At 38.6% G+C, this 23,958-nt stretch overlaps 2 protein-coding genes across 9 annotated transcripts in view; one reads left to right on the forward strand and one right to left on the reverse strand.

Moving 5' to 3' along the window:
• KPNA5 (karyopherin subunit alpha 5) overlaps positions 1-3,015 on the forward strand; it is a 43,422-nt gene extending 40,407 nt beyond the window's left edge. For 2 of the 5 annotated variants that reach the window (XM_049899742.1, XM_049899761.1), the window contains exon 13: positions 1,771-3,015. In XM_049899742.1, coding sequence (XP_049755699.1) covers positions 1,771-1,958 — 188 coding nt within the window. In that variant the 3' untranslated portion in view covers positions 1,959-3,015. Of the gene's footprint in view, positions 1-417; positions 1,746-1,770 lie in introns of those variants that run through there. The other 3 variants (XM_049899752.1, XM_049899723.1, XM_049899732.1) reach the window with 3 other exon arrangements.
• Positions 3,016-8,354: 5,339 nt separating this feature from the next.
• On the reverse strand, positions 8,355-22,129 carry FAM162B (family with sequence similarity 162 member B). 4 transcript variants are annotated; one of them, XM_049899797.1, is made up of 5 exons: positions 22,006-22,129; positions 21,291-21,399; positions 18,143-18,168; positions 16,203-16,311; positions 8,355-9,026 (listed from the first exon to the last, which is right to left on the reverse strand). In XM_049899797.1, exons 1-5 carry the CDS (start codon positions 22,071-22,073, stop codon positions 8,928-8,930), a joined length of 411 nt encoding a protein of 136 aa, XP_049755754.1. In that variant the 5' UTR covers positions 22,074-22,129; the 3' UTR covers positions 8,355-8,927. The 4 variants fall into 4 exon arrangements, with proteins under 4 accessions (XP_049755754.1, XP_049755752.1, XP_049755742.1 ...); XM_049899795.1 differs by having other exon boundaries at positions 21,291-21,402; XM_049899785.1 differs by lacking the exons at positions 18,143-18,168; positions 22,006-22,129 and adding an exon at positions 21,579-21,963 and having other exon boundaries at positions 8,371-9,026.
• Between the last annotated feature and the right edge of the window lie 1,829 nt (positions 22,130-23,958).

A 23,958-nucleotide genomic window follows, 5' to 3' on the forward strand; every position in this document is an offset into this window, starting at 1 on the left:
CTTCATTCTTCTTTGCTTCATGTGGGATGGGACCAATTGGTGTATCTTACATGGCCACTCGCAAACTTTTAAGTCCCCAGACATGCTCACCAAAGTGGAATGTAAACCATTTATTTTCTTAATAAACTTTGTTATGCCAGTTGACCTAGATGTCCCCACTGGAACTATGGTCCCCAGGCTGTTCACTGATTCTTAATAAACAACTCAGACTAATCTCTTCCTTCAAAGTTACCCCCATAAAAATTTGATGAAAATTAATTTTTATTGATAGATTTTTTTTGTTGTTTGTTTGTTGGAGTCTTAAAATATTTAAATGAACTCGCATGAAATTTAATTTGGGATAAGGCATGAATCTAAGTTACTCTTTTTTACTTCTAATTTTTTTTTCATTAAATGTTCATTTTTCTGTTTTCCTAGCTTTATTTAACCCCCTTACATCATATGGAGCCCTGGTGGCACGGTGGTTAAGAACTACAGCAAGCTGTGGCTGCTAACCAAAAGGTTGGCAGTTCGAATCCACCAGCTGTTCCTTGGAAACCCTGTGGGGCAGTTCTGTTCTGTCATATAGGTTGCTATGAGTCAGAATGAACTCGATGACAATGGGTTTGTCTTTTTTTTAACATCACATTGTATCAAGCTTTTATTTATGATTCTAAACCATGCCTTGGATTTCTCTTTACCTTTATTTCAAATTACATAATATCACTGGTCAAGACATTACATAAATAAACCCTGATTTAAGAATATTTCTTTATTGTATTCATTATTTTCACCTTGGGTTATACTAGAGTATAACTTATGTATAGATATTACTTTTCTTATTCTTAGGTTTCTTTCAGCCTATAATCGTTCAATTGAAGAGGTTCATCTAAGTAGAAAACGCTGGTGGTGTAGTGGATAAGTGCTATAGCTGCTAACCAAAAGGCCGGCAGTTTGAATCTACCAGGTGCACCCTGGAAACTCTGTGGGGTAGTTCTACCCTGTCCTGTAAGGTTGCCATGAGTCAGAATCGACTCAATAGCAACAGGATTGGTTTTTCTTTCTTTCTTTTTTTTTTTAATCTCTAATTAAATGAGAAATATTTTTAGCATTAGCCCAGATTTATGTGTAGAATTTTTTCTTATAAGCAGTAGAATACAAAGTGCTACAGATTGTTCTCATCCTTTCAAAATGGCTTTTTTAAATTTCACTTAGAAAATCTACTTTTGGTAAATCATATAGCAGCTATGTGTAGTACTTTATTGTGAAAAAGAATCATGGTTTTATAAATCATTTATTCCATACTGGTATCTTCTGGCTCATTCCGTGATTGTGTGTATGTGTTTGTGTGTATGTGTGTGCGTGCTTTGGTTTGTTCATTCATTTTGTGTTTTTTGCTTTCCCTTTTTGTGCTTTTGTTACTTAGCATAATTATTTCTGAGAAGGATCTCTCAAGTTGCTTAATCTAAAACTGTCATTTTAAAATTGAGAAACTAAATACGAGGTACCCGGCTTTCTTGGTCAAGATCACACAGATTGCAGAGTAGGGTCTGTGATCCAGGTTTTCTGTCTCCCAGTCCTGTGCTCCTTCCAGTATACCACATTTCCCCATATTCTTCATTCTTGAAGTATAAGGTATAGGTGTCAGCTTTCAGTACGCAAAAATTAGATAAAAATAACTGTCCTATTGCTAATGGATTGAATGTATGCTTTTGATACAGTATTTTGATTTAAATATATGCTGAAACTTGGGTAGCAATTTTATTTTTAAATATATGCTTTATATAATAGGTCTGGACAAAATTGAATTTCTGCAAAGCCATGAAAATCAGGAAATTTACCAAAAGGCTTTTGATCTGATTGAACATTATTTTGGTGTAGAAGAAGAAGACTCTAGCATTGTACCTCAGGTGGATGAAAACCAACAACAGTTTGTATTTCAGCAGCAGGAAGCACCTATGGAAGGGTTTCAGCTTTAACTATTTGGAGCTACAGAGTAATAGTTAAAAACGGTAACTTCAGATATCTCTTCTTTGTTGCCAGTGTCAGTAGGAATGTTGGATGTTTTTACACAGAACAGAAAAGAAGGCAGTTGATGCACTTTTAAAAAAAGCAAAATGAAACAAAATTTCCATTCAGATGCAACTTTTCCAGTATAACTTTTTTTGGTATGTATGTTTATTTATGTCTTTTGTTTTGGAGTTTTGTATCTGACTTGTGAATAATTAAATACATTATATATTTAGTAACTTAGCTTGAAAAGGAGAACTTTGGTAAAGTATTACATAATGGTTCTGAATTTTTTCAAGCATTCTTGGAAGCTGCACATTAGCAGTACAGCTGTTGATAATTGCATTTTGGCAGTATGTCTGACATGCCCAGTCTCTACTAAATCTACCTCTACCTTGAAGCAAAAATAATAATAATAGCAAAGCTTCAGAAGCATGAAATAGCATAAAAGTTCAATTAGAATGTGAAAATATTTATTACCTTAAATTATAAATCACTGTGCTATAGATTATACTTTGCAAAAAAAAGAAAACCTGTGAAATTTATTTATAAAACAGAAGAAATATTGTACTGATAATCAGATATCTATTAAAATGTGGCAATTGTGAAGAGAGAAGCTGTTCTTCATGGTGAACACATTAAAATGTTATAAAACATTTAAATATTTGTTTTTAACTTAATAAATGCTGTTATATTAGTATATTTTGTATTTTGACCAAATATACTCTCATTTTTGAAATAGTTTTTTTATTATTTTTTCACTCTTCATTTTAAAGAGCATCATGACAGAGATGCGGTCATGAATCTAAAGTAGTGCTGCATAGCAAAAATAATACTGTAATTCTTTCTCTGAGTTTTTTCAGACTAGTAATTGAAAAATTTCACTTTCTGTGTAGTGATGAACTTAGGTATTTCAATGACAAATTATTTTGAAGAAATCACCTTGTTATTTATCAAATTTTATTAAATGCATTTAATGTTTGGACACGAAATAATATTAATGAACGTGGCTAAGAATTCTTTAATTTTGTTGACATCTGTATTAGAATTTTTTCTGCTGCTTGTTACAAAACAGCGTATTGAATTACATTTGTATCAGATTGATCAGTATAATGTGTGTTGTTTCATGTTTTAACAGCAAAACCTCTTCAAACTATGAAACTTAAAAAGTTACAATAGAAAACATATTTATTTATTTATTTAGATATATATGTGTGTCTGTGTAGTATTCTCACAATACAATGCTCAATACAGTTTTCTAAGCAGGTATAGTATTATTGAACTCAAATCTTAATTTAAAGTTATTAATGCAGGCTATTTACATCTCCAATTATATACCTAGAATACTTATTTCAAAATATAGTTTACAGCTGTTCATGGTGGAAACTAAAGCAGTTTTGATATGATTCATAGTCTGTTCTGTAAAGAAAGATTTCATCTATGAAAGCATTTATAATGTTTCTACTGGAAATCAGAGGCATGTTACAAGTGGAAAATGAATATAGTATGACACTTTGTAAATTATATATCATGAAACTAAGCTTTTGGCAAGACACTTAAAACCTACAGCTATCAGATACAGGTTTAAGTGGTGTCCATAATGCTGACTGCATCTGCCAAACATTTTTTATATTCTTAAGTAGAGGATTGTATCTGTGCCCTTTTTATTGTAGTGGAAGTATGATGTTTAGTGTAAACACTTTCTCTTTTACATTATGTACACTCTAAAGAACAGGGTAATTATATTAAAAATTACCACATTGATGGTGAATTTATCAGATAAACACTTTGTGGTACAGATGGTTCTAAGTGTCAGGTAACAGGGTATTCCACTCTTTCTAATTAATTTAATTTTGATAATGTAGCATAATTCAAAAACTAACCAGCTGTGCCTGCTTTTATTTTGAGGACCCTGTAGTCACTGTTAAGAGTCCTGGTGATGCAGTAGTTAAGTGTTCAGCTGCTAGCTGAAAGGTTGGTGGTTTGAACCCACCAGCTGCTCGGTGCTCCAGGAGAGAAAGATGTGGTAGCCTGCTTCTGTTAATATCACAACCCTGCAAACCCTATGGGACATTTCTCCTCTGTCCTATAGGGTCCTTATGAGTCGGAATTGACTCGATGGGAATGGAATGGGTAGTCACTGTAACAAATCTCTAAGCCAAATCTGTTAAACAAAATAGCTGTTATAGGAGGAAAAAATACATACGTATGTGTACACACAGAATGTCTTTGAAGGGAGGATTTTTTAATTTTTGCTGGTAAAACAAACTTTATCTCTTAATACAGAATATTATTCTTTAAGCATTGAAATACAAAATTATATTTGATTTCTTGGGTCTCTTGGGCAATTAATTTGATTAGAGTTGAATACAAAAGGCACTATCTAGTAGTTGGGACCAGCTCTTGACTTGGTGATGAGTTTATTGGATCAAGACTAGCAAATACGTTGTTCTTAAAAATTTTTTTAAATACGGCTACTCTTTTCAACGGTACCATTTAAAATGCTCCCAAAATGTATTTTTATTAATTTTTACTGACCTTGTAAAAAAGTTTTTTTTAACTTGCTTTTCTAAGGTTTATTTAAATCATAAACTATGCTCAAAAGAAAAAAGTATTATAAAGGGGCATGCATGGAACAATAATGCAAAAATCAGAAAAAATACTTGAAAGAGTCCTTTCTGTTCATTTGATTAAAGTGTTTTATTTTGTCTGGATTTAAATTTTTACAAGTTAATCTATGCAATTGTGCTTGCTTTTTTTTTTTTAGTATGTGCTCAACTCACTGATCTGGTGTTTTTACCTAAATTTTATTTTGAAAGGTTGTTCCTAGACCTTATTTTTTCATGCCATTTGTTCACTTACTAGAAGCACCAGAAAAATAAAGCAAAACAAATAAAAATCACATTAATAATGAAATCTGCTGGCACAGAAGTAACTTCATAACTTTAATACCCATGTGCAGTTTAAGGTTGATTTGTTGGATAAAGGACTAAAATAAGCATTACCTTTCCCTTCTTATTTTTTTCTTTCTTAAAATGGAGCATTATGGAAAAAGTAAAACAGTCTTGAATTTTTGTTGTTATTATAAGTTCGGCAATCTGCTAGCTGCTTAATTGTGAAGTTGTGAAATCAAATAATTGTTAACCTTTGCTCAGTTGATAGTATAACTGTTTCATGTAATCTGACATTCTAAGAATCAGTATGATAGGGCTCGAAAGAGATGGTGCATCTTTAAAACCTCACTGGGGAGTGGAATGAAGGGAGGGTATTCTTGCCTAACTGAATAAACTAACATTTGAGCAGTATGCAATATTATGAAATGTTACAGCATTATATTAAAATACTATTTTACAATTGCATTTATATAAATGTGTCTTATTTGTTCTCACTTATAATTGTATATGCCTAACAGGCAGCAAAAATAGATGCCTTCACTGACTAAAATTCTGTCTACTTTCCAAAACCACTAAGATTTTTGTTTGTAGCATATCTGATAAAGCAGTATGTTGCTTTTATTTTAGAACTTATATACTCTCTTGTAATGGGGAACATGTCTAATTTATGTTTGTATCTCATGTCTTGGCAATTAGTGGACATTCACATGTTTTAATTGAGATGACATTTTCTCTTTTTGTTACTTCAATGCAATGCATTTAAGTAGTTTTTAAACCTAATCAGTTTAAAGGAGAAAATGTCTGGTTTAACTTTCTCAGTGAACTCTGCAACATAAGGCTACACAGCTAGTCCCGTAATCAAGGCTAGGCTTCCCTAGCTTAATTCGTGTGTTTTATTTCCACTACAATGTTGTCTGCTTTGACAGACTTCATTACCTTCAGCATCTGAAGCTATGTTAGAGTAGTGGAAATAATCGGATCAGTTATGGTTTGATACTTTGCTGTGAGTACAGGTAGTCCACGATTTTATTAGCAAATGAATTCCTGAAAATATATGGAAATACGATGTGTAGGTCAAATAATAAATGTGCAGTGGGATTCCCTCCCTAGAAATCCCTAAGTACACTCTTTAAGACGTTTTTGGAAAATGTATTTGCTTAACTTTATGTATGTTCTCTAATTTTCTTTTCCTTCATATTTGAACAGTTGACTAGTATCAGGGTTCTCCAGAGAAACAGATCAGTAGGTTTTATTTGTTTGTTTGTTTGTTTGTTTTAGGAATTGGTTGACATGACCATGGGCTCTGGCAAGTTTGATATTTGTAGGACAGGGCAGCAGGCTAGAAACCTGGGTAAGATTTCTTTATCACCATCTTGAAGCATAATTATTTCTTCCTTAGAAAGCCTCAATTTTTGCTCTTAAAGCCTTCAACTGATTAGAAGCCCATCCACATTATTGAGGGTATTTTCCTATACATGAAAACCTTGATGGCATAGTGGTTAAGAGCTACGGGCTGCTAACCAAAAACTATGGGGCAGTTCTACTCTGTCCTATAGGGTCGCTATGAGTTGGAATCAACTCGACGGCAGTGGGGTTTTTTTTTTTTTTCCCCTTAAAGTCAACTGATGGTAAATGTTAATTACACCTACAAAATACCTTCACAACAGTATCTAGACTAGTGTTTGACCAAACAATTGGGCACCATAGCCTAGCCAAGTTGGTAGAGAAAATTAACTATCACAACTTATTGAGTTCAGTGAGCACAGGATGCTTCACTTTTAGCACATCTAATGATTTTTAGGTTTGTCTCAGTAGTTTGTTTTAGGAGACATAGTTGTGATCATTACTAATAGTACTTTAACATTTCAATTTTCTACTCCATTATAAAATGAAATAAAGTTCTCAAAATAATTGCACTGGCAAGCACTGCTGTACAGCGCTGTCAGAACTCAGATGTTGATTGGAGGCAGCCCCACCAAGTAAAGAGCTTGAAATGCACAGTGGTTAATGCACGAACATTTGAAACTGGGAACAATAGGCAATTTAGGAAGTCTAATGTGTAATGCTCAAAGGGACCTGTATTTGAAAATTGAATGTTTCAAACTCGTGAATAACTTTATTTTTGAAGGAGTTCTCTTATTTCCTTTCAGTTATGGTTAACATATTTTTTTAAACTATTACGTATACTAGAAGAATCCTGATCAAAACGGGAAATGTGGAACAGAATTTAAAATTCCATGAAATCCAGGTGCTCTGGAGCCACAGATGGTGGATGAACCCTGAAAACTGTTGCCCTGAGATAATCTTTTAAACCTTAAACCCCTGAAGTTTTCTTAAAACCAAACAATAATTTAGCTTAATTAGTAAAGGATGTCTGTCTTGAATATTATGCTTTTTTAAGATCTATATGGGATCAAAATGACAACAGCAGCTCTAAAGATCAGGTAGGAAATTTAGGGGGCAGTGAGTTTAAGTTAATGGGGGAGGAACAGCTAAGAAAAGGAAAGTAAGAATGGTTGCACAAGTTGAATATAATCAATGTCACTGAATTGTACCTGTATAAACAAATTGGCATATGTTCTGTGTATATTCTCAACAAAAAAATTAGATAAATTTTTTTTTTAAGTATGTGTAATTCACAGTACACTGGAAATTGTATCCTACTTACATTTATGATTTTAAAAATCACAAACAATGTTATGGATTGAAATGTGGTCCCAGAAAAGATAAGTTGAAGTCCTAAGCTTTGCATAGGTGAATGTGACCTTGTTTGAGAAAACAGAGTTTTTCTTTGCAGATGTTATCAGTTAAGGAAGTCATACTAGAGTTGGGTGGCTTCTAATCCTAATCCCTTCTGAGTGGTTTTATAAAACAGGAGAACAGACACAGAAATAGGGTTACACACAGGAGAAGACAGCATGTGAGAATCCATCTACAAGTCAAGGGATGCCTAGAAACGACTGGGGTAACAGAAGCTGAAAAAGACAGGGATCTTTCCCTAGAGCCAACATACGAAGTGCATAGCCCTGATGACACGCTGAATTCAGACTTTTAGCCTTCAGAACTGTGAGAAACTACATTTCAGTGCCCTAAAGCCACCACTTGGTGGTATTTTGTTATGGCAGCCCTAAGAAACTAAGGTAAATGCTAAATTAAAATTGTGTGAGGGTATATTTAATTTTAAAAGTTGTTTTAAGGCTTTACTTAAATTTGAAGACCAATGATTTATACTATTTTTTTCCTTTCTCTAGTATTTATCTTTTTTTAATTCCTTTTAAAATTACTGTTTTAGTATATTATCATTTTAGTAATAGATTTTTGAATTAATAGTTCTTAATTTGTAAGACTTTTCACCTAGCTGGGAGCCATGGAAAAAATGACAAGAGGGACAACCCAATTACCAATATAGTAGAACTTTGTTTGGAAATGAGTTTTGCATTGAAAGAGCCCTTAGTGATTTAGCTCAACCTCATTTTAATAATAGGTGTAAAGTACTCATTTTAGCACAGAGTGAATAATGACCAAAACCTGGACCAAATGTCCAGATAAATTGTGACATTCATACAGTGAAATACGATACAGCGGTGAAAATGTGTGAACTACTGCTACATACAATTTGTAGATAAATTTAACAAACATAATATTGAGCAAAACAATTCACATACACAAGTGCATATTGTGTGATTCCATTTATATAAAGTTCAAAAACAGGCAAACTTAGTTTATGATGATAAAAGTCAGAATAGTGGTTACCTTTGGGGGGTAATGACTAAGGATAGAAAGGAAGCATCTGAGGTCCTGTTGCTATTCTACAACTTGACCTGGACAGTAGCTACACAGGTGTATTCACTTTGTCAAAATCTATCACAGTGTATATATAGACTGTGTGCTTTTCTGAATTACGTTTCATAGTTTAATAAAATGTTTACTTAAAAAAAAAACTCACCAAAATAAAACCATAGCAGATATGTTAAATATTTTGCTTATCTTTTATTGTTGCTGATAATGGTAATGATATTCAAGTGAACACGGTCACTCAGAACATTATTTAGCCTTAGCCTGTGCAGCCAATGCAGCTTCTTCATGCCACTTAGCTTTCTTTGCCAAGTTCCAACTTGTTAAGGACTCATGTCGTTCTGCAGCCTGCAAAAAAAAAAAAAGCAAAGCATTGTGACTCTGGAAAGAATCTGTATTTTAGATAGGAGAGACTTTGTGGAAAAGGAAGAAGAAAAATAAAACATCTGTCACAGATAATATCGAAAGAAAATGGTATGTAAAAAAATTAAGTTGCTTGACTTAACAGTGAACAGGACAGCTACATTGGAAATTCACCGCCAGCCCCTCTTAACACATGGGCATGCTTGCTGGGTACTGCAACTTCTAATACATAAAATATAACAAAAATACACCTACTCCTCACTTATCAATTATCTCGATACCCGACATTTGCCATTAACGACCTTAGAAAAAGCTACTATTCGACTATTTTGTGCACAAACAAGGCGGTGGGCACATAGGAAAAGGCTGCAGAGTGTCCCCTCCCTCAAACAAGGTCTCTGGGAAGCTGGGCCGCGCTGCCCTGCACCCTCTGCTCTCCCCTGCTGCTGGGGGTACTGTGTCCAGTTGGTGCGAGGGGCCAGCCTCCTCTGTGGATGCCCAGGCAGCGTGAGCCAGTGAGTGCTTCTGGGTTCTCAGCTCCCATGTGGCCTGAGGCCCTGTAGCTCAAAATTGCTGTGGGGTGGGAAGGGAGGAAAGAAAGAGGCATCGGAGAGAGTGTTTGGAAGAAATGCATGTGTGTTTAATGACACCCCAAAGTGAGCCAAAGTAGACCTGAAGCCTCTGCCTCGGTGGGCCAGGTGCATGGCCAGGCTCCCAGCTCCCTTGAAGGACTCCCCAAGTCTCTGTGACTTGCCAGGCCCAGCAAGCAGAGCAGGCTACCGGATCAAGAATGCAGGGCTTGCAGGGGTAAGAGTAATCCCTTAGAGGTGGCTCCAGGACAGAAGTTCTGACCCACACAGGAGAAAGGTGAAGTGGTTAAGCTGTGGGCCCTCTAGTCACATAGCCTGCTTTTTATCCTGCTTTGTGTTTATTTTAGCTGTTATTATTTCTATGATCATATTTTCTAAATAAAAAAACAGTTTTTCATAAGGCCTATTTTTACATAATGACCTGGTCTTTGGAACCTAACCATGTCGATAAGTGAGAAGTGGGTGTATTTTAAAATACTAAATTAAATTCAAAATTAAGAAAAGGAAATCCCAGAAATTAAAGGAACTCAAAGGCATGAACTGGCAGGGAATGGGAGAGACTGAAGCAGGGTGGTCCTGTCGGGGCATTAGGAAAAATATATAGGCCTTAACAGTTGTAGGCTGGGAGTTTAGTTCCTGCTCAAAATGGAGCATTCAGGATTCAAATCTTGCGTATGAAACTCAACGTCCTTAGAAAAATTCAAAAATGATTGCAGCAGTACATCGACAGAGAACTGCCAAAAATTCAAGCCAAATTCAGAAGAGGACCTGGAACAAGGGGTGTCATTGCTGATGTCAGATGGATCTTGGCTGAAAGCAGAGAATACCAGGAAGACGTTTACCTGTGTTTTATTGACTACGCAAAGGCATTCGACTGTTCGTATCATAACAAATTACAGATAATGTTGCAAAGTTCCTGCAACTGAAGAGGACTTAAAGCCCTTACTGATGAAGATCAAAGACTACAACCCTCGGTAGGGATTACACCTCAATGTAAAGAAAACAAAAACCCTCACAACTGGACCAATAAGCAGCATTATGATAAATAGAGAAAATATTGAAGTTGTCAAGGATTTCATTTTACTTAGATCCACAATCAATGCCCATGGAAATAGTCAAGAAACCAATGCATTGCATTGGACAAATCCGTTGCAAAAGACCTCTTGAAAGTGTTAAAAAGCAACAATGTCACTTTGAGGTCTAAGGTGCATCTGAACCACCCATAGTATTTTCAGTCTCCTCATATGCATGTGAAAGTGGGACAATGAATACGAAGACAGAAGAATTGATTCATTTGAATTATGGTGCTGACGAAGAGTATTGAGTATACCATGGACTGCCAGAAGAAGGAACAAATGTGTCTTAGAAGAAGTACAACCAGAATACTCCTTAGAAACAAGGATGGTGAGGCTTAGTCTCACTTACTTTGGACATGTTATCAGGAGGAACCAGTCCCTGGAGGAGGACATCACCCTTGGTAAAGTAGAGGGTCAGCAAAAAAGAGGAAGACCTTCAACAAGATAGACTGACACAGTGGCTGCAACAGTGGGCTCAAACATAGCAACAATTGTACGGATGGTGCAAGACTGGACAGTGTTTCGTTTTGTTGTACACAGGGCTGCTGTAGTTGGAACTGACTTGATGGCACAAGCAACAATAACAGCCCTTAGAAAGCTGGAGGAATCAGGAAAAGGCGTTCCTATGAAATGACTAAAACTCATCTCGCCAGCCTAGGGAATTGGCGAGTAAACTAGCCATTTATCTGGGGGAAAGTCCCCTGTTCAGAGAACAGATATTAAGCATGCATAATTAAGAAGTCAGAATTCTGGCTAGAAAATAGATCTGAAGAAATCATCCAAATGCAGCATGGAGATAATGATACCCCCCCCCAAAAAAAAAAAATTAGAAAAGAGATGTTAAGAGACATGGAGATTAGAAGTTGCAATATACAGTCACAGTAGGAACAGCGAATAGAAGAGGGGAAGTGGCAATATTTGAAGTCAGGACAGCTTAGAAGGAGAAATTAATGATGAGAGCAGAAATCTGAGAATTCCTGGAATGAAGTCTTTGAGAAGGCAAGATGGGATGAATTGGAGCAAGGATATTTTTAATAACCAGAAAGGCAGAATACATGAGTTGTGTGTGGTGAGAATGCTAACTTCTCTTTTGACTGCTTCATTCTTCAGTGAGGTAGGATGAAAGGTCATCCACCGATAGAACTGTGGAGGTCTTAAGTCTGAGGAAAGAGAAGGCCTGAAATTGTCTAAGAGGACTGGGCTTCTTTTACTGTGTTTAAAAAGATCCGTACTGTATTTTTTTGCAAATTACGTGCCCATGTAAATAACACACCCCAACATATAATGTGCATAGCTGGCCTGGGAAAATAATGCATGAAGAATTTGTGCAGTTTGCAAAAAATTTTTTATAACACACACTTCATTTGCATAAAATACAATATTCTATATTCTGTGAACTTTGTCTCTTTGTCTCTTTTGTCTCTTTTTCTTTGGTGTTACTGTGGAGCTCCTTCTAAGTTAAGGAAATTAACTCTTGATCTGTGATATAATTTGCATCAGTCCCAGTTTACCATTTGCATTTTGCTTTATTTATTATATCTATTGCCATGCAGAATTTTTTAAATTTTTACAAAATTTAATTAACAGTCTTTTCTTGAGGCGTAGTGGTTAAGAGCTACAGCTGCTAACCAAAGTGTCAGCAGTTCAAATCCACCAGGCACTCCTTGGAAACTCTATGGGGCAGTTCTACTCTGTCCTGTAGGGTCTCTATGAGTTGGAATCGACTTGACGGCAATGAGTTTGGTTTTTGTTTTTTCTTGTATAGCTTCTGCATTTTGTACATATTTAGAAATGTCTTCCCAACTCTAAGATTATAAAAAAGAATTTCCACATATTTTCTGCTGGTTCTTTTATGATTTCACATTTAATGCCTAAATTGTTAATCCAAATGCAATTTATTTTGAAGTAAAAAGTATGGTTGTGATGTCCTAGCATCACTTATTAACTAATGTAATTTTTCTCCACTCATGCACAAAGTCACTATTTCATATTTTTAGTATTTTCTTATATATCTTGTATATTTTTCTATTTGAATTTTAGAGTCAGTTTTTCTGTCTAAAACAAATCTCATTGCTATTTTTATTGCAATCCTGTCAATTTTATAGATTTAAAGAAGACTGCCATCTTTAAGATGTTGAGTCTTTCGATCCAACATCATGGAATTTCTTGGGTTGTCTTTTCTCGTGGACATTGATAGCATTTAATCATACAGATTTTGCACAATTTTAAAAGTTTATTCTTAAGTATTTTATGTTTTTTTTTTTGCTGCATTTTTAAGTGGGGCCTTTACTTCTGTTCTCTTTTCTAACTGGCTGTCGAATAAGCAGCAGAGTGAATTTCTAAAAATCTTATTAGTCTCGTGCTTAAAATTCTCCATTGGGTTCCTAATGTGCTTAAAATAAAACCCAAACTCTTTGCAATGACTCTGGACCCTCCCTGTCTCATACCATCTTCTCTTTGCTCATCTAGCTCCATCCCTGCTAGCTCTTTTCTATTTCTTAACATAGCAAACTGCAGTGCAATGGATCGCTTTTATATGGCTTTTCCCGACATGGTCTTTTAACTCCCACCAAATGGACGGATGAGACTGTACAAATGAGGTACTTGTGGCCCACCAAGGGGACTCAACAACTTGCTAATAATGCAAATAAGGTGCATGGCACCCTTGTAGGGGTGGGACCATGCAAAAGAAGTATATGGAACCCTAGTGAAGGATTGGTTAGTTTTGCCACTCCACGAGGCTTAAAGTGAGCCATCCCAGAGGCAGACAGAAGAGATCACACTATCACCAAGAAAAAAGAGCTAGGCGTCGAACATATCCTTTGGACACAGGATCCCTGCACTGAGATTTCGTAGTCCCAGGAGACAGAGAGAGCTGTAACCCTGGAGACAGAAGCAGCAGCAGGGTAATGACAGCAGCAGAGGCAGCAGAACCAGGAGACTGGGAACAGACACAGTGGTGGGCTTCCCAGCCCATGGAGTGAGAAAGCAGAGCACCTTTGAGGAGGAGGCTTGCTGGCAGAGTGTCTCCGGGTACTTGGTGGAGTTAGACTTGCTGACCTATGGAGATAGAGAGCTGGGTGCCTTTGGGCCAAGGCTTAGTGGTGGAGTGGGGTGACTCTGGGTGCTTACTGGTAGAGCTAAAGATCTTTGTAACACTTGCCTGAGCAGCGCAAAGGCCGGGCAAGCTGGAGGTGCAGAGGGGCTGAGGGCCAGGGAGAGGCCATCCTGTGGGCACAGCTGAGAAGAAGCTATCCTGATCGACGGACTGTATTCTCAAGTCATTTCTGATCTTGGATTGTAACCTGTTACTTCCCTAATGAACCCCATAATCATAAGTATGGTCTGTGGGATCTATGTGACCTTTACAATGAATTATCAAACCCAGCAGAGGAGTACAGAGAGCTGTGGGAGGGATGGTTGGTGACAGAATTGGTAAAAAAGTTAGAAAGAAGAGGTATGTCTGACCTCCACCTCATAGAAATCAGGGCTGTTGATCTTGACTCCCCTTCAGCCTTGTGAAGGTAGAGGAGGACAGATGCCCTGCTATGCCATTTTTGCACAAACCCTTTGTCATTTCTGGGCTTTGTATATTCTGTTCCTTCCTTCCCCTGGTCTTGCCATGGCTGGCTTATGCTCTGAGAGGGCTTCCTTGACCACCCCATCCAATATGGCTTCTCCCAGGTGGTGGTGTTGTTAGGTGCCTGTCAAGTTGGTTCCAACTCATAGTAACCCTATGTACCACAGAAGGAAATCCTGCCCGGTCCTGTGCCATCCTCACAATCATTGCTATGATTGAGCCCACTGTTGCAGCCACTGTATCAATCCATCTGATTGAGGGTCTTGGTCTTTTTTGCTGACCCTCTACTTTACCAAGCATGATGTCCTTCTCCAGGGACTGATCCCTCCTGATAACATGTCCAAAGTAAGTGAGATGAAGTCTCGCCATCCTCACCTGTAAGGGGCACTCTGGCTGTACTTCTTCCAAGTTAGTTCTTCGGGCAGTCCAGGTATACTCAATAGTCTTTGCCAACACCATAATTCAGAAGCATCAATTCTTCTTTGGTTTTCCTCATTCATTGTCCACCTTTCACGTGAATATGAGGCAAATGAAAATACCATGGTTTCGTTCAGGTGCACCTTAGTTCTCAAGGTGACATCTTTGCTTTTCAACACTTTAAAGAGATCTTTTGAAGCACATTTGCCCAATGCAATGCATTGTTTGATTTCTTGACTCCTGCTTCCATGGACCCAAGTAAAATGAAATCCTTGACAACTTCAATATTTTCTTCATTTATCATGATGTAGCTTATTGGTCCAGTTGTAAGGATTTTTGGTCTCTTCATAATGAGGTGTAATCCATACTGAAGGCTATGGTCCTTGATCTTCATCAGTAAGGTCTTTAAGTCCTCTTCACTTGCAGCAAGCAAGATTGTGTCATCTGCATAACGTAGGTTGTTAATGAGTCTTCCTCTAATCCTGATGCCCCTTTCTTCTTCATACAGTCCAACTTCTCCAATTATTTGTTCGGCATACAGAATGAATAAGTATGGTGAAAGGATACAACCGTGACACACATCTTTCCTTTCTTTAAACCATGCAGTATCCCCTTGTCCTGTGCAAACTATGGCCTCCTGATCTATGTACAGGTTCCTCATGAGCACAAGTAAGTGTTGTGGAATTCCCATCCTTTGCAATGTTATCCATAATTTGTTATGATCCACACAGTTGAATGCCTTTCATTAGTCAATAAAACACAAGTAAACATCTCCCACCTACTCACCATTTTATCATTCTGTTCATTTCCTCTATTGCATGTATAACTCCCAATTATATTTTAAATTTATTACTTGTTTACTCTCCATTTTTTCCTACTAGTAAATAAACTCCAACCTGTCTTTTCTGCCCACTGTATCCTAGCAACAAGCATATAGTGCCTGGCATGCTCAAAAATATTTTCATTGTATTAGTGATTGAAAATCAATGTGTCTGCTATCACAATTTTGGAGAGGAGGAAATGGTATTACAACCAGCACCATACACAGAACTTAAGTCTCAGTTGCTATTTTAGTAAAAGCTGTTCGTGTTATCTCCACACAAAAAGATAGAGGGCCTCTGTGATCATTTCCAGGTTTTGCATTTCCAACTATTTCATGATTTTCTGCAATAGCCTAAGTTCATGATTTAAGAAGTTATCTAGTCTAGGTAGCTTTCACACAACAAAGATTTTAACCAAGTTATTTAAACTGTCCTATTTTTGTTGTTTCTCCTATAAGTGGGAACAAGCTTGTGTCCCTCCTGGCCATCTATTTAATTTGTTGACTCAAATTTCCATGAACAAATTTGTTACCAAGTATGATAGACAGACATGGGTGATTCCAGGTCCCAAAGACTAAATTGTTCTTACATTGGCTGAACAGCAATAATCCTCAAATTGAGAACAAAGCCCATAATACTTCTTAAATTCACAACTCTATATTTTAAGAGGTACTCACCCTTTTGGCTGATGCAATCACTGCAAAGCAGGCAATAATTGTGAGCCCAATCATTATGTAGCAAGCTTTCACCCGAGCTTTGTTTCTTGCAGCATCTATCATTTCTGGCCTAAACCAAGATGTGTATTTTATTAATTATATTAAAGTAATATGGTCTTCTGACAGGCATGATAGATAATTATTTGTCATGCAAACATTCCAAAAACTTCCCTGAATGCCAGGGATGGATTACCCAAGAAACAAGGTATGCACGGGCTGATTTGTGCTTACTAATCTGTAGTGCACACTTTCACCTGTTTTTCACCACATCAAAGACACGGTGAAACCCATGTGAAATTGTGCACTACAGATTAGTAAGTAAACACAATTTAGACCATGCACACCTTGCTTACTGTAAGCTGATGCATACTTTGTTTACTGGTTAATCTGCCCCCGCTGAATGCAAACTACAGATGTGAAAGATTTCTAAATGCTAGCCCATTATTTTAACAATTTCAGTTAACAGGTAGTTATGGAATCTTTTTATTTTTTATTTTACTTTAGGTGAAGGTTTACAGAACAAACCAGTTTCTCATTGAACAGTACGCATACTGTTATATGACACTGGTTAACAACAGTAATGGAATTTTAACTGTGGCCAGTTGAATCAATTCTGACTTATGGCAACCCCATGTGTGTCAGAGTAGAACTGTCTCCATAGGGCTTTCAGTGGCTGATTTTTCGGAAGTAGATTGCCAGACCTTTCTTCCAACCTTTTGGTTAACAGCAGAGATCAGTTAACTGTTTCCACCACCTTAGCCACTATGAAGCCATAGTGTAGTATATTTAGTTTCTAATTACTCAAAATATCACCACTAGTGATTGTGGTCTGACTTTCCAACCTTTTTTTAACTGACCATAAAGGTTCCGGCATATATATATCTGTGACTTTTATTCCTTAAAAAAAAAAAAAACTGTTGCTGTTGAGTTGATTCCATCTTACGGTGACCCCATGTGTTACATAGTAGAACTGCTCCAAAGAGTTTTCTTGGCTGTAATCTTTATGGAAAGCGGATATTCAGGCCTTTCTTCTGTGGCACTGCCAGGTGCATTCAAACCGCCCACCTTTAGGTTAGTAGCCGAGTGCCACCCAGAACTTGCAGTGTTCCTTTAGCCCCTATATTATTAAGTAGGCTTTGTTTTCAGTTTTGAATAGTTTTTTTTTAAACTCATATTCATCACTTCGTGTTTCTAATGGCTCTCTCCCTCCCATCCTGTTCCAAGTAAAGATGGTATTATATATTTTGTAAGAATGACTGTTAGAAAAAGGGTATTTCCTTCATGGATTTCACATGAAGTCTTCAAAAGAAGTGTTAAAAATCAAAACTATTTGTCATGAAAAAGACACAAAAACACCCACTCTTTCTGTTATTATTCTGAAATTTGATATGCTTATTCAAGTCTGTCAATTTGTCCTGTGGAGGCTTGCGTGTTGCCATGAGGCCGGAAGCTATGCCCCTGACATTTCAAATACCATCAGGGTCACCTGTGGTGGACAGGTTTCAGCTGAGCTTCCAGACTAAGACAGACCAGGAAGAAGGACCTGGCAGTCTACTTCTGAAAAAAAATTAGCCAGTGCTAACCTTATGAATGGAAACCCTGGTGGCGTAGTGGTTAAGTGGTATGGCTGCTAACCAAAAGGTCGGCAGTTCAAATCCGCCAGGTGCTCCTTGGAAACTCTGTGGGGCAGTTCTACTCTGTCCTACAGGGTCGCTATGAGTCGGAATCGACTCGACGGCCCTGGGTTTTTTTTTTTTTTTTTTTAACCTTATGAATAGCAGTGGAATTGACTCAACGGCACCTAACAACAAAGTTTGAGTATTGGGTGGTCTTATTTATTAATAAAGTGATATGCACATCCAAGACTTTAGGAATATGACTTACAAAGTAGTATTACTTACAAAATAGTATCAGGAAGGACCAGTCCCTGGAGAAGGACATCATGCTTGGTAAATTGGGGGGTCAGCGAAAAAAAGCAAGACCCTCAATGAGATGGATTGACACAGTGACTGCAATAATGGGCTCAAGCATAACAACAGTTATAAGGATGTGGAAGACCAGACAGTGTTTCATTTGTTGTACATAAGGTCAATATGAGTCGGAACCAACTCCAGGGCACCTAACAACAACATTACAAAAATTATCATACCTGTGGGGCTTTTATACTGAAATAAACTTTAACAACTTGCAACAATATGAAATGTCAGTTTATAAATATACATAATTAAAGTACTTGGTTTTTGAGAATGTGTTCAGCAGCATTCTTTCTTATCTAATGTCTAGTTGAGAGTAATTACATAAAAAAATACTCGACAGATACGTTGTAAGATCTCTTAAAAATTTAAAACTGTTTCTTTAACTTTTTCACTAGTTCAAAGAACACAGAAAACCAGTATCTAGCCTGTTTTCCTTAGATTTTAAGCAGAATGATTTAAGTTTTAAGATGTTAGTTGAAAACAGGTTCAATTAGTGAATATGAAGACATTATTAGATTATATTAGTTATTGACTTTGGTTCTAAATGGAACCTAAAAGAGCTGATCTTTTTATCCATCCATCTGGGGTTGATCTGTTATACCAAATTAGTTTAGCACCAAAAAAAAAAAAAAAAAAACCTCAAGAAAAATTACAATTATTATTAAACGTCATTAGTGTGTGGTAGAAAAATTACAGGTCACTTATTAATTATATGGAAACCCTGGTGGCACAGTGGTTGAGAACTCCAAAAGGCTGGCAGTTCAAATTCACCAGGGGCTCCTTGGAAACTGTATGGGGCAGTTCTACACTGTCCTATAGGGTCACTATGAGTAGGAATCAACTTAATGGCTATGGGTTTGGGTTTTGGTATTAATTATATGCCCATTAAGAACATAAAAAGTGAAAGCTGTTTACACTGTAAGTCTAACACTTAGGTGGGTGGGAAGATCCCTCCTAAATTGCAATTCTTAAAAAAAAAAAAAAGATTACAGAAAATTATAAAATGAAAAATATTTAAATACTTTTATGTTTTCAACCCTAAACCACAATGCTTTTTATAGGCATGTTTTCATGGTTAAATCCTCATAACTGTTGACTACGATCCTAGGAAAATTAAATTATTTCTCTAAAATATATCTTTCTCTCACACACAGCTATATTAACGCAATACTGGGCATGGTGTATCTCGATAAGCATTCGTTTACAATAATGCTGGTTCTTGTACATTCTTGATCACTCTGTTATAGCACTAGAAGCCAAAATCCAAAAAAACTGAGGGTGGTGTTTTATCTTGCATTTTGTATAGGCCCTCTTCTTTATCTTGCATTTAAAGTATTAAGTCCTCAGGCATCAATTAAAATTTGATAGCCAGAGCTTGTAATAATGAAGGTTTTTCTGAGGCTAATTTCTGCTTTAGGCTAAGAAGTTAGCCCAATTTATTCATAATTTCCAAAAATTGGATGCAAACAAGATGTTCTTCAATAGGCGAATGCAGAAAGGAACATGTATATACATGGTTTAACTCTATGGAGTCTGTAGATGTTAAGGAAAGCAAATAAAATATTTTATAATTTTCAAAAATGTCTCTGTAGTTGAATAAATGCCAAAAGCAGATTTTAAATTACACGTTATATGCCATTCTTTATTAACTAACCTGATCCAAGAAAACAATAAAAATGTTTAAGAATTTATTACTAAGTGAACATTTTCTACCACATGTTCCTGGCCATTTATTTCAGATGCTTTTGGTAACTGCTAAGCTAATAACCAATAAAACTGTAGACAATATGTGCAAAATAAAATGTAGGTACAGTTTCCATGATCCTTTTTAAGCAGTCATCGATTACACTGTGCAAACGTAATACACAGAACATCTGAAAATGTTGTTTGACCTGATTTTAGTCTCCCTATTTTTTTTTTAAGGAACCCTAATGGCACAGTGGTTAAAATCGCTTGGCTGCTAACCAAAAGGTCATTTCGAACCCACCAGCTGCTGGCGGGAGAAAGATGTGGCAGTCTGCTTCCATAAAGATTCACAACCTTGGAAACCCTATGGGGCAGTTCTACTCTGTCCTATAGCGTCGCTATGAGTTGGCAGGAAACCCTCGTGGTGTAGTGGTTAAGTGCTATGGCTACAAACCAAGAGGTTGGCAGTTCAAATCTACCAGGTGCTCCTGGGAAACTCTATGGGGCAGTTCTACTCTTTCCTATAGGGTCGCTATGAATCAGAAGCGACTCGATGGCAGTGGGTTTGGGTTTTTAGTTTTATGAGTTGGAATAGACTGGATGGCAGTGGGTTTGGGTTTATTTTTTTAAGCTCAGTTTAAAAACAGTAATAGTTGCTAAGAAGTTTTTTAGGCTTGGAATAAACTGAAATTCTAGGATTTTTTTTTTTTTTTTAATGGTTTACTTGCCAGGAGGTGAAGTTGTTAGCTTGAGTTTATCATTTAAGGAACTACTGTCTTGGTGGGTTTAGGATGGTGAAAAGGCCAGCGACGCTGAAGAGACCGCGGGTCCCAGCTGGAGTAAACCGCGTGGAGAGAGAGCTGCAGAACCTCGTCCGCCTGGAGTCTCCCACCCCCAGAGGGGAGACTGCCTGGATGCGGCTTCTTCCAGGAGAGCCGCTAGGTGCCCCAGGAGCCATAGCCCTCACGTGGAGCAGGGAGTTGCCCTGGCGTAGAGCCTCTCTCCTTGTCTGCCGCCCCTACACCCACCCGGGTGCCTTGGGTTTGGTCTAAGTGTCTCACCGCGTCGCCACTCAGAGCTCGCTGGGGACCGGCATCTGGGCAATGATGGAAGCGTCCAGTGAACTTCTGAGTTTCCACCCAACTTCAACAATCTCCTTCCAAGCTCAGCTGCCCACTATGCAGTCAGTGACTTGGAACAAGGATATTTAGCCGCACTAGGATAGGATAGGATAGGGGGTCGTAGGTAAATTCCTTATTAAGGTGGGGCGTGTTAGGGAAGAACTGGGAGCACTGCAGCCACCTTCGTTCCTGGGTGAGCTGCAGTCGGCGGTGGATGTACCCCTCACCCTTCGCCGCCCTGACCCGACTCTTCCCGGCGCGCTTACGGGACCCGAAGAGGGATCTCCTCCATCGATTTGAAACGCCCGGTCCACAACAGGATTTTCTTGTCGAATTGCGAAAGTCTGTGTTCGGCGGGAGCCCTGCGAACCTTCCCTGCTGAGAAACGGACCGACAGACCGACGGCACAGCGTTATCAGCGCGCGCTCAGGTCTGGGCCCCCCGCCCGGACCTCAAGCCTTTCACCCGCCCTGCTGCGCCTCCCTCCTTCCCAGGCCATTCCGGCTGGACGAGGCGCCCCTCCGTATTCGTGGGCCACCCTGAGTCGTGCTCACCGGGACCTTCGGGTCCAGAGTCGCTTGGGGCCCCGCTGCTGGAGTAGCGGGGGAGGCCCCCGGGCGGCAGAGCTGCGAACAGACGCCGCGCGGCATTTGGAGGCTCTCCCGGGAAGCAGCGGACGCTGAACCCCAGGCGGAGGCACCGGAGGCTCCCGACTGCCGCGAGCATGCTGCACCCTTTTCCGGCGCCGGCTCTGGTCTACAGAGCCCTAGAGCCGCCTGCGCCCCTCCCGGTCCCAGGCTCCAGACCCCGGTCTCCGCCCCCGCGGTGCTCCCAGGGGAGCCCAGAAAGAGCAGCAGGAGGCTCTGGCACGTACATCCTTGGCTCCCCGGCCCCTGCCCGGGGACCCTGACTGGGGCGTCAAAGCCCTACGGATTGATTTCCTCTGCCTCCGCTTGAAAACTCCAGGTATCAGACACCCACCTCCTGAGACGGATCGCAGCTTGTGTTTTAAAATCAAGTTTTTGTGTTAAGTAGATTTGCATTTCCATTAGGCTTTGATCTTACTGTTTGGTGCCCAGGAGAATAAACCTAAACCCTCTCCTTTAGGAAGATCCAACAGTCTTTTAAGTTCATGACACTGAACTTAATGTTTATCAACACTCAAATGTTTATCAGATAAGTCTGAGGACATTCAACAAACTTGGAGTGTTCCCAGAGATTGTTTGAAATGAGCTCCTAACCCCACAGCTCCCCACCCTACACTTTTTTCTTGGCAAAACAACCTCAGCTCCTACAACTGTTTTTCTCACTTCCGCATTTTTCTTTCCAAGTTGCTGTTGTGAATTTGATCCCGCATAGTTAGTTCTTTGAAAGAGCACAATGCTAGAAGCAGACATGCTTTACTAATTAGGTAAACTATTGTTTGGCTGAAAGAAGACCTCAGGGGATATTTTGGTTTAAGGCTTAAAGATTATCTCAGGGCAATAGTTTTTTGGGGGGGAGGTTCATCTAGCCTCGGCTCCAGTAAGTCTGGATTCTTTGACAATTTGAAATTCTGGTCTACAGTTTCCCCCTTTTGATCAGGATTCCTCTATAGAGTCTTTGATTAAAGTGTTCAGTTATGGTAGCCAGACATAACCTAGTTCTAGTCTCATGGCAAAGGAGGAAGTTGTTCATGGAGGCAATTAGCCACACATTTCATTTTTTCCTCCTATTTCTTACTCTTTTTCCTCTGTTGCTTCAGGTGACTAGAGGCCAACTGTTGTACTTTGGACTGCCATTTGCAAGCTTTTAAGAACCCTGGCACTATGCAATGAACTTAGGAGGTAGAATAGAAAGCACTAAAAAATGGTGTTCGGCCAGTTAAGCTCATCTCCCCATCTCTTAAGAAGCCCAGGAACTTTCCAAACTCCCTTCAAAATGTGCCTTTCTTCCACTTTTCACAATCTCCCATCTGGTAACGGGGGTGAGAATCTTCAATTCTCTGGCATCTAAATGGCAACAGGGACACAGACACAATGGTTGGAGAGAAAAGGGTTATACAAAAGCTGTCTACTTTGAAGGAATTTACTCACTGGTGTTTAATAGGGAAACCCTGGTGGTGTAGTGGTTAAGTGCTACAGCTGCTAAAAAAAAAAGGGTCGGTGGTTCAAATCCACCAAGCACTCCTTGGAAACTCTATGGGGCAGTTTTGTCCTATAGGGTCGCTATGAGTCGGAATTGATGCGACGGCACTGGGTTTGTTTTTTGTTTTTTTTTTTTAATTTATGCCAATAGACCCCTGCCAGGGCAAAGTGGCTTTCAGGGCCCAGCACAGGCCCACTGCATCCTCTCTTGTTTACTGCCTCTGAGGTTCCTTCCATACTTAGACACTGTCTTACACTTTTAGCTTGATTTCCAGATATTTCTTTTCATTCTAGCTACACTTTCAGGCTCTTGAAGGCTGAAACTTCTTTGTAACACTGACTGTCTTTCACATAGTGATGTTTAACAAAAGAGGACAGATTAATACTGCTGTAAAGAAATATGCATTTAAAGGACTGATTGTGGAAAGAGCATGGGCTTTGCCGTGGCCAGTTGCCATCTAGTCAGCTCCAACTCATGGTGACCCCATGTGTGTCAGAGTAGAACTGTGCTCCATAGGGCATTCAGTTGCTGATTATTTGGAAGTAGATCACCAGTCCTTTCTTCTAAGATACCTCTGGGTAGACTCAAACCTCCAACCTTTCAGTCAGGAGTCAAGAGTGTTAGCGGTTTGTACCACACTTCTAATCTTTATAATACTTATGACTTAAGAGTTGTATAATCATGAGCATGTCATTTAAGCTTTCTGCCTTGGTGTCATTTGTAAAACAAAAATTCCTACCTTTTAGGTTCATTCAGGAAACCCTGGTGGTGTAGTGGTTAAGTGCTACAGCTGCTAACCAAAGGGTT

This window comes from Elephas maximus, chromosome 1 (assembly GCF_024166365.1).
Source record: "Elephas maximus indicus isolate mEleMax1 chromosome 1, mEleMax1 primary haplotype, whole genome shotgun sequence".
Lineage (NCBI taxonomy): Eukaryota > Metazoa > Chordata > Mammalia > Proboscidea > Elephantidae > Elephas > Elephas maximus.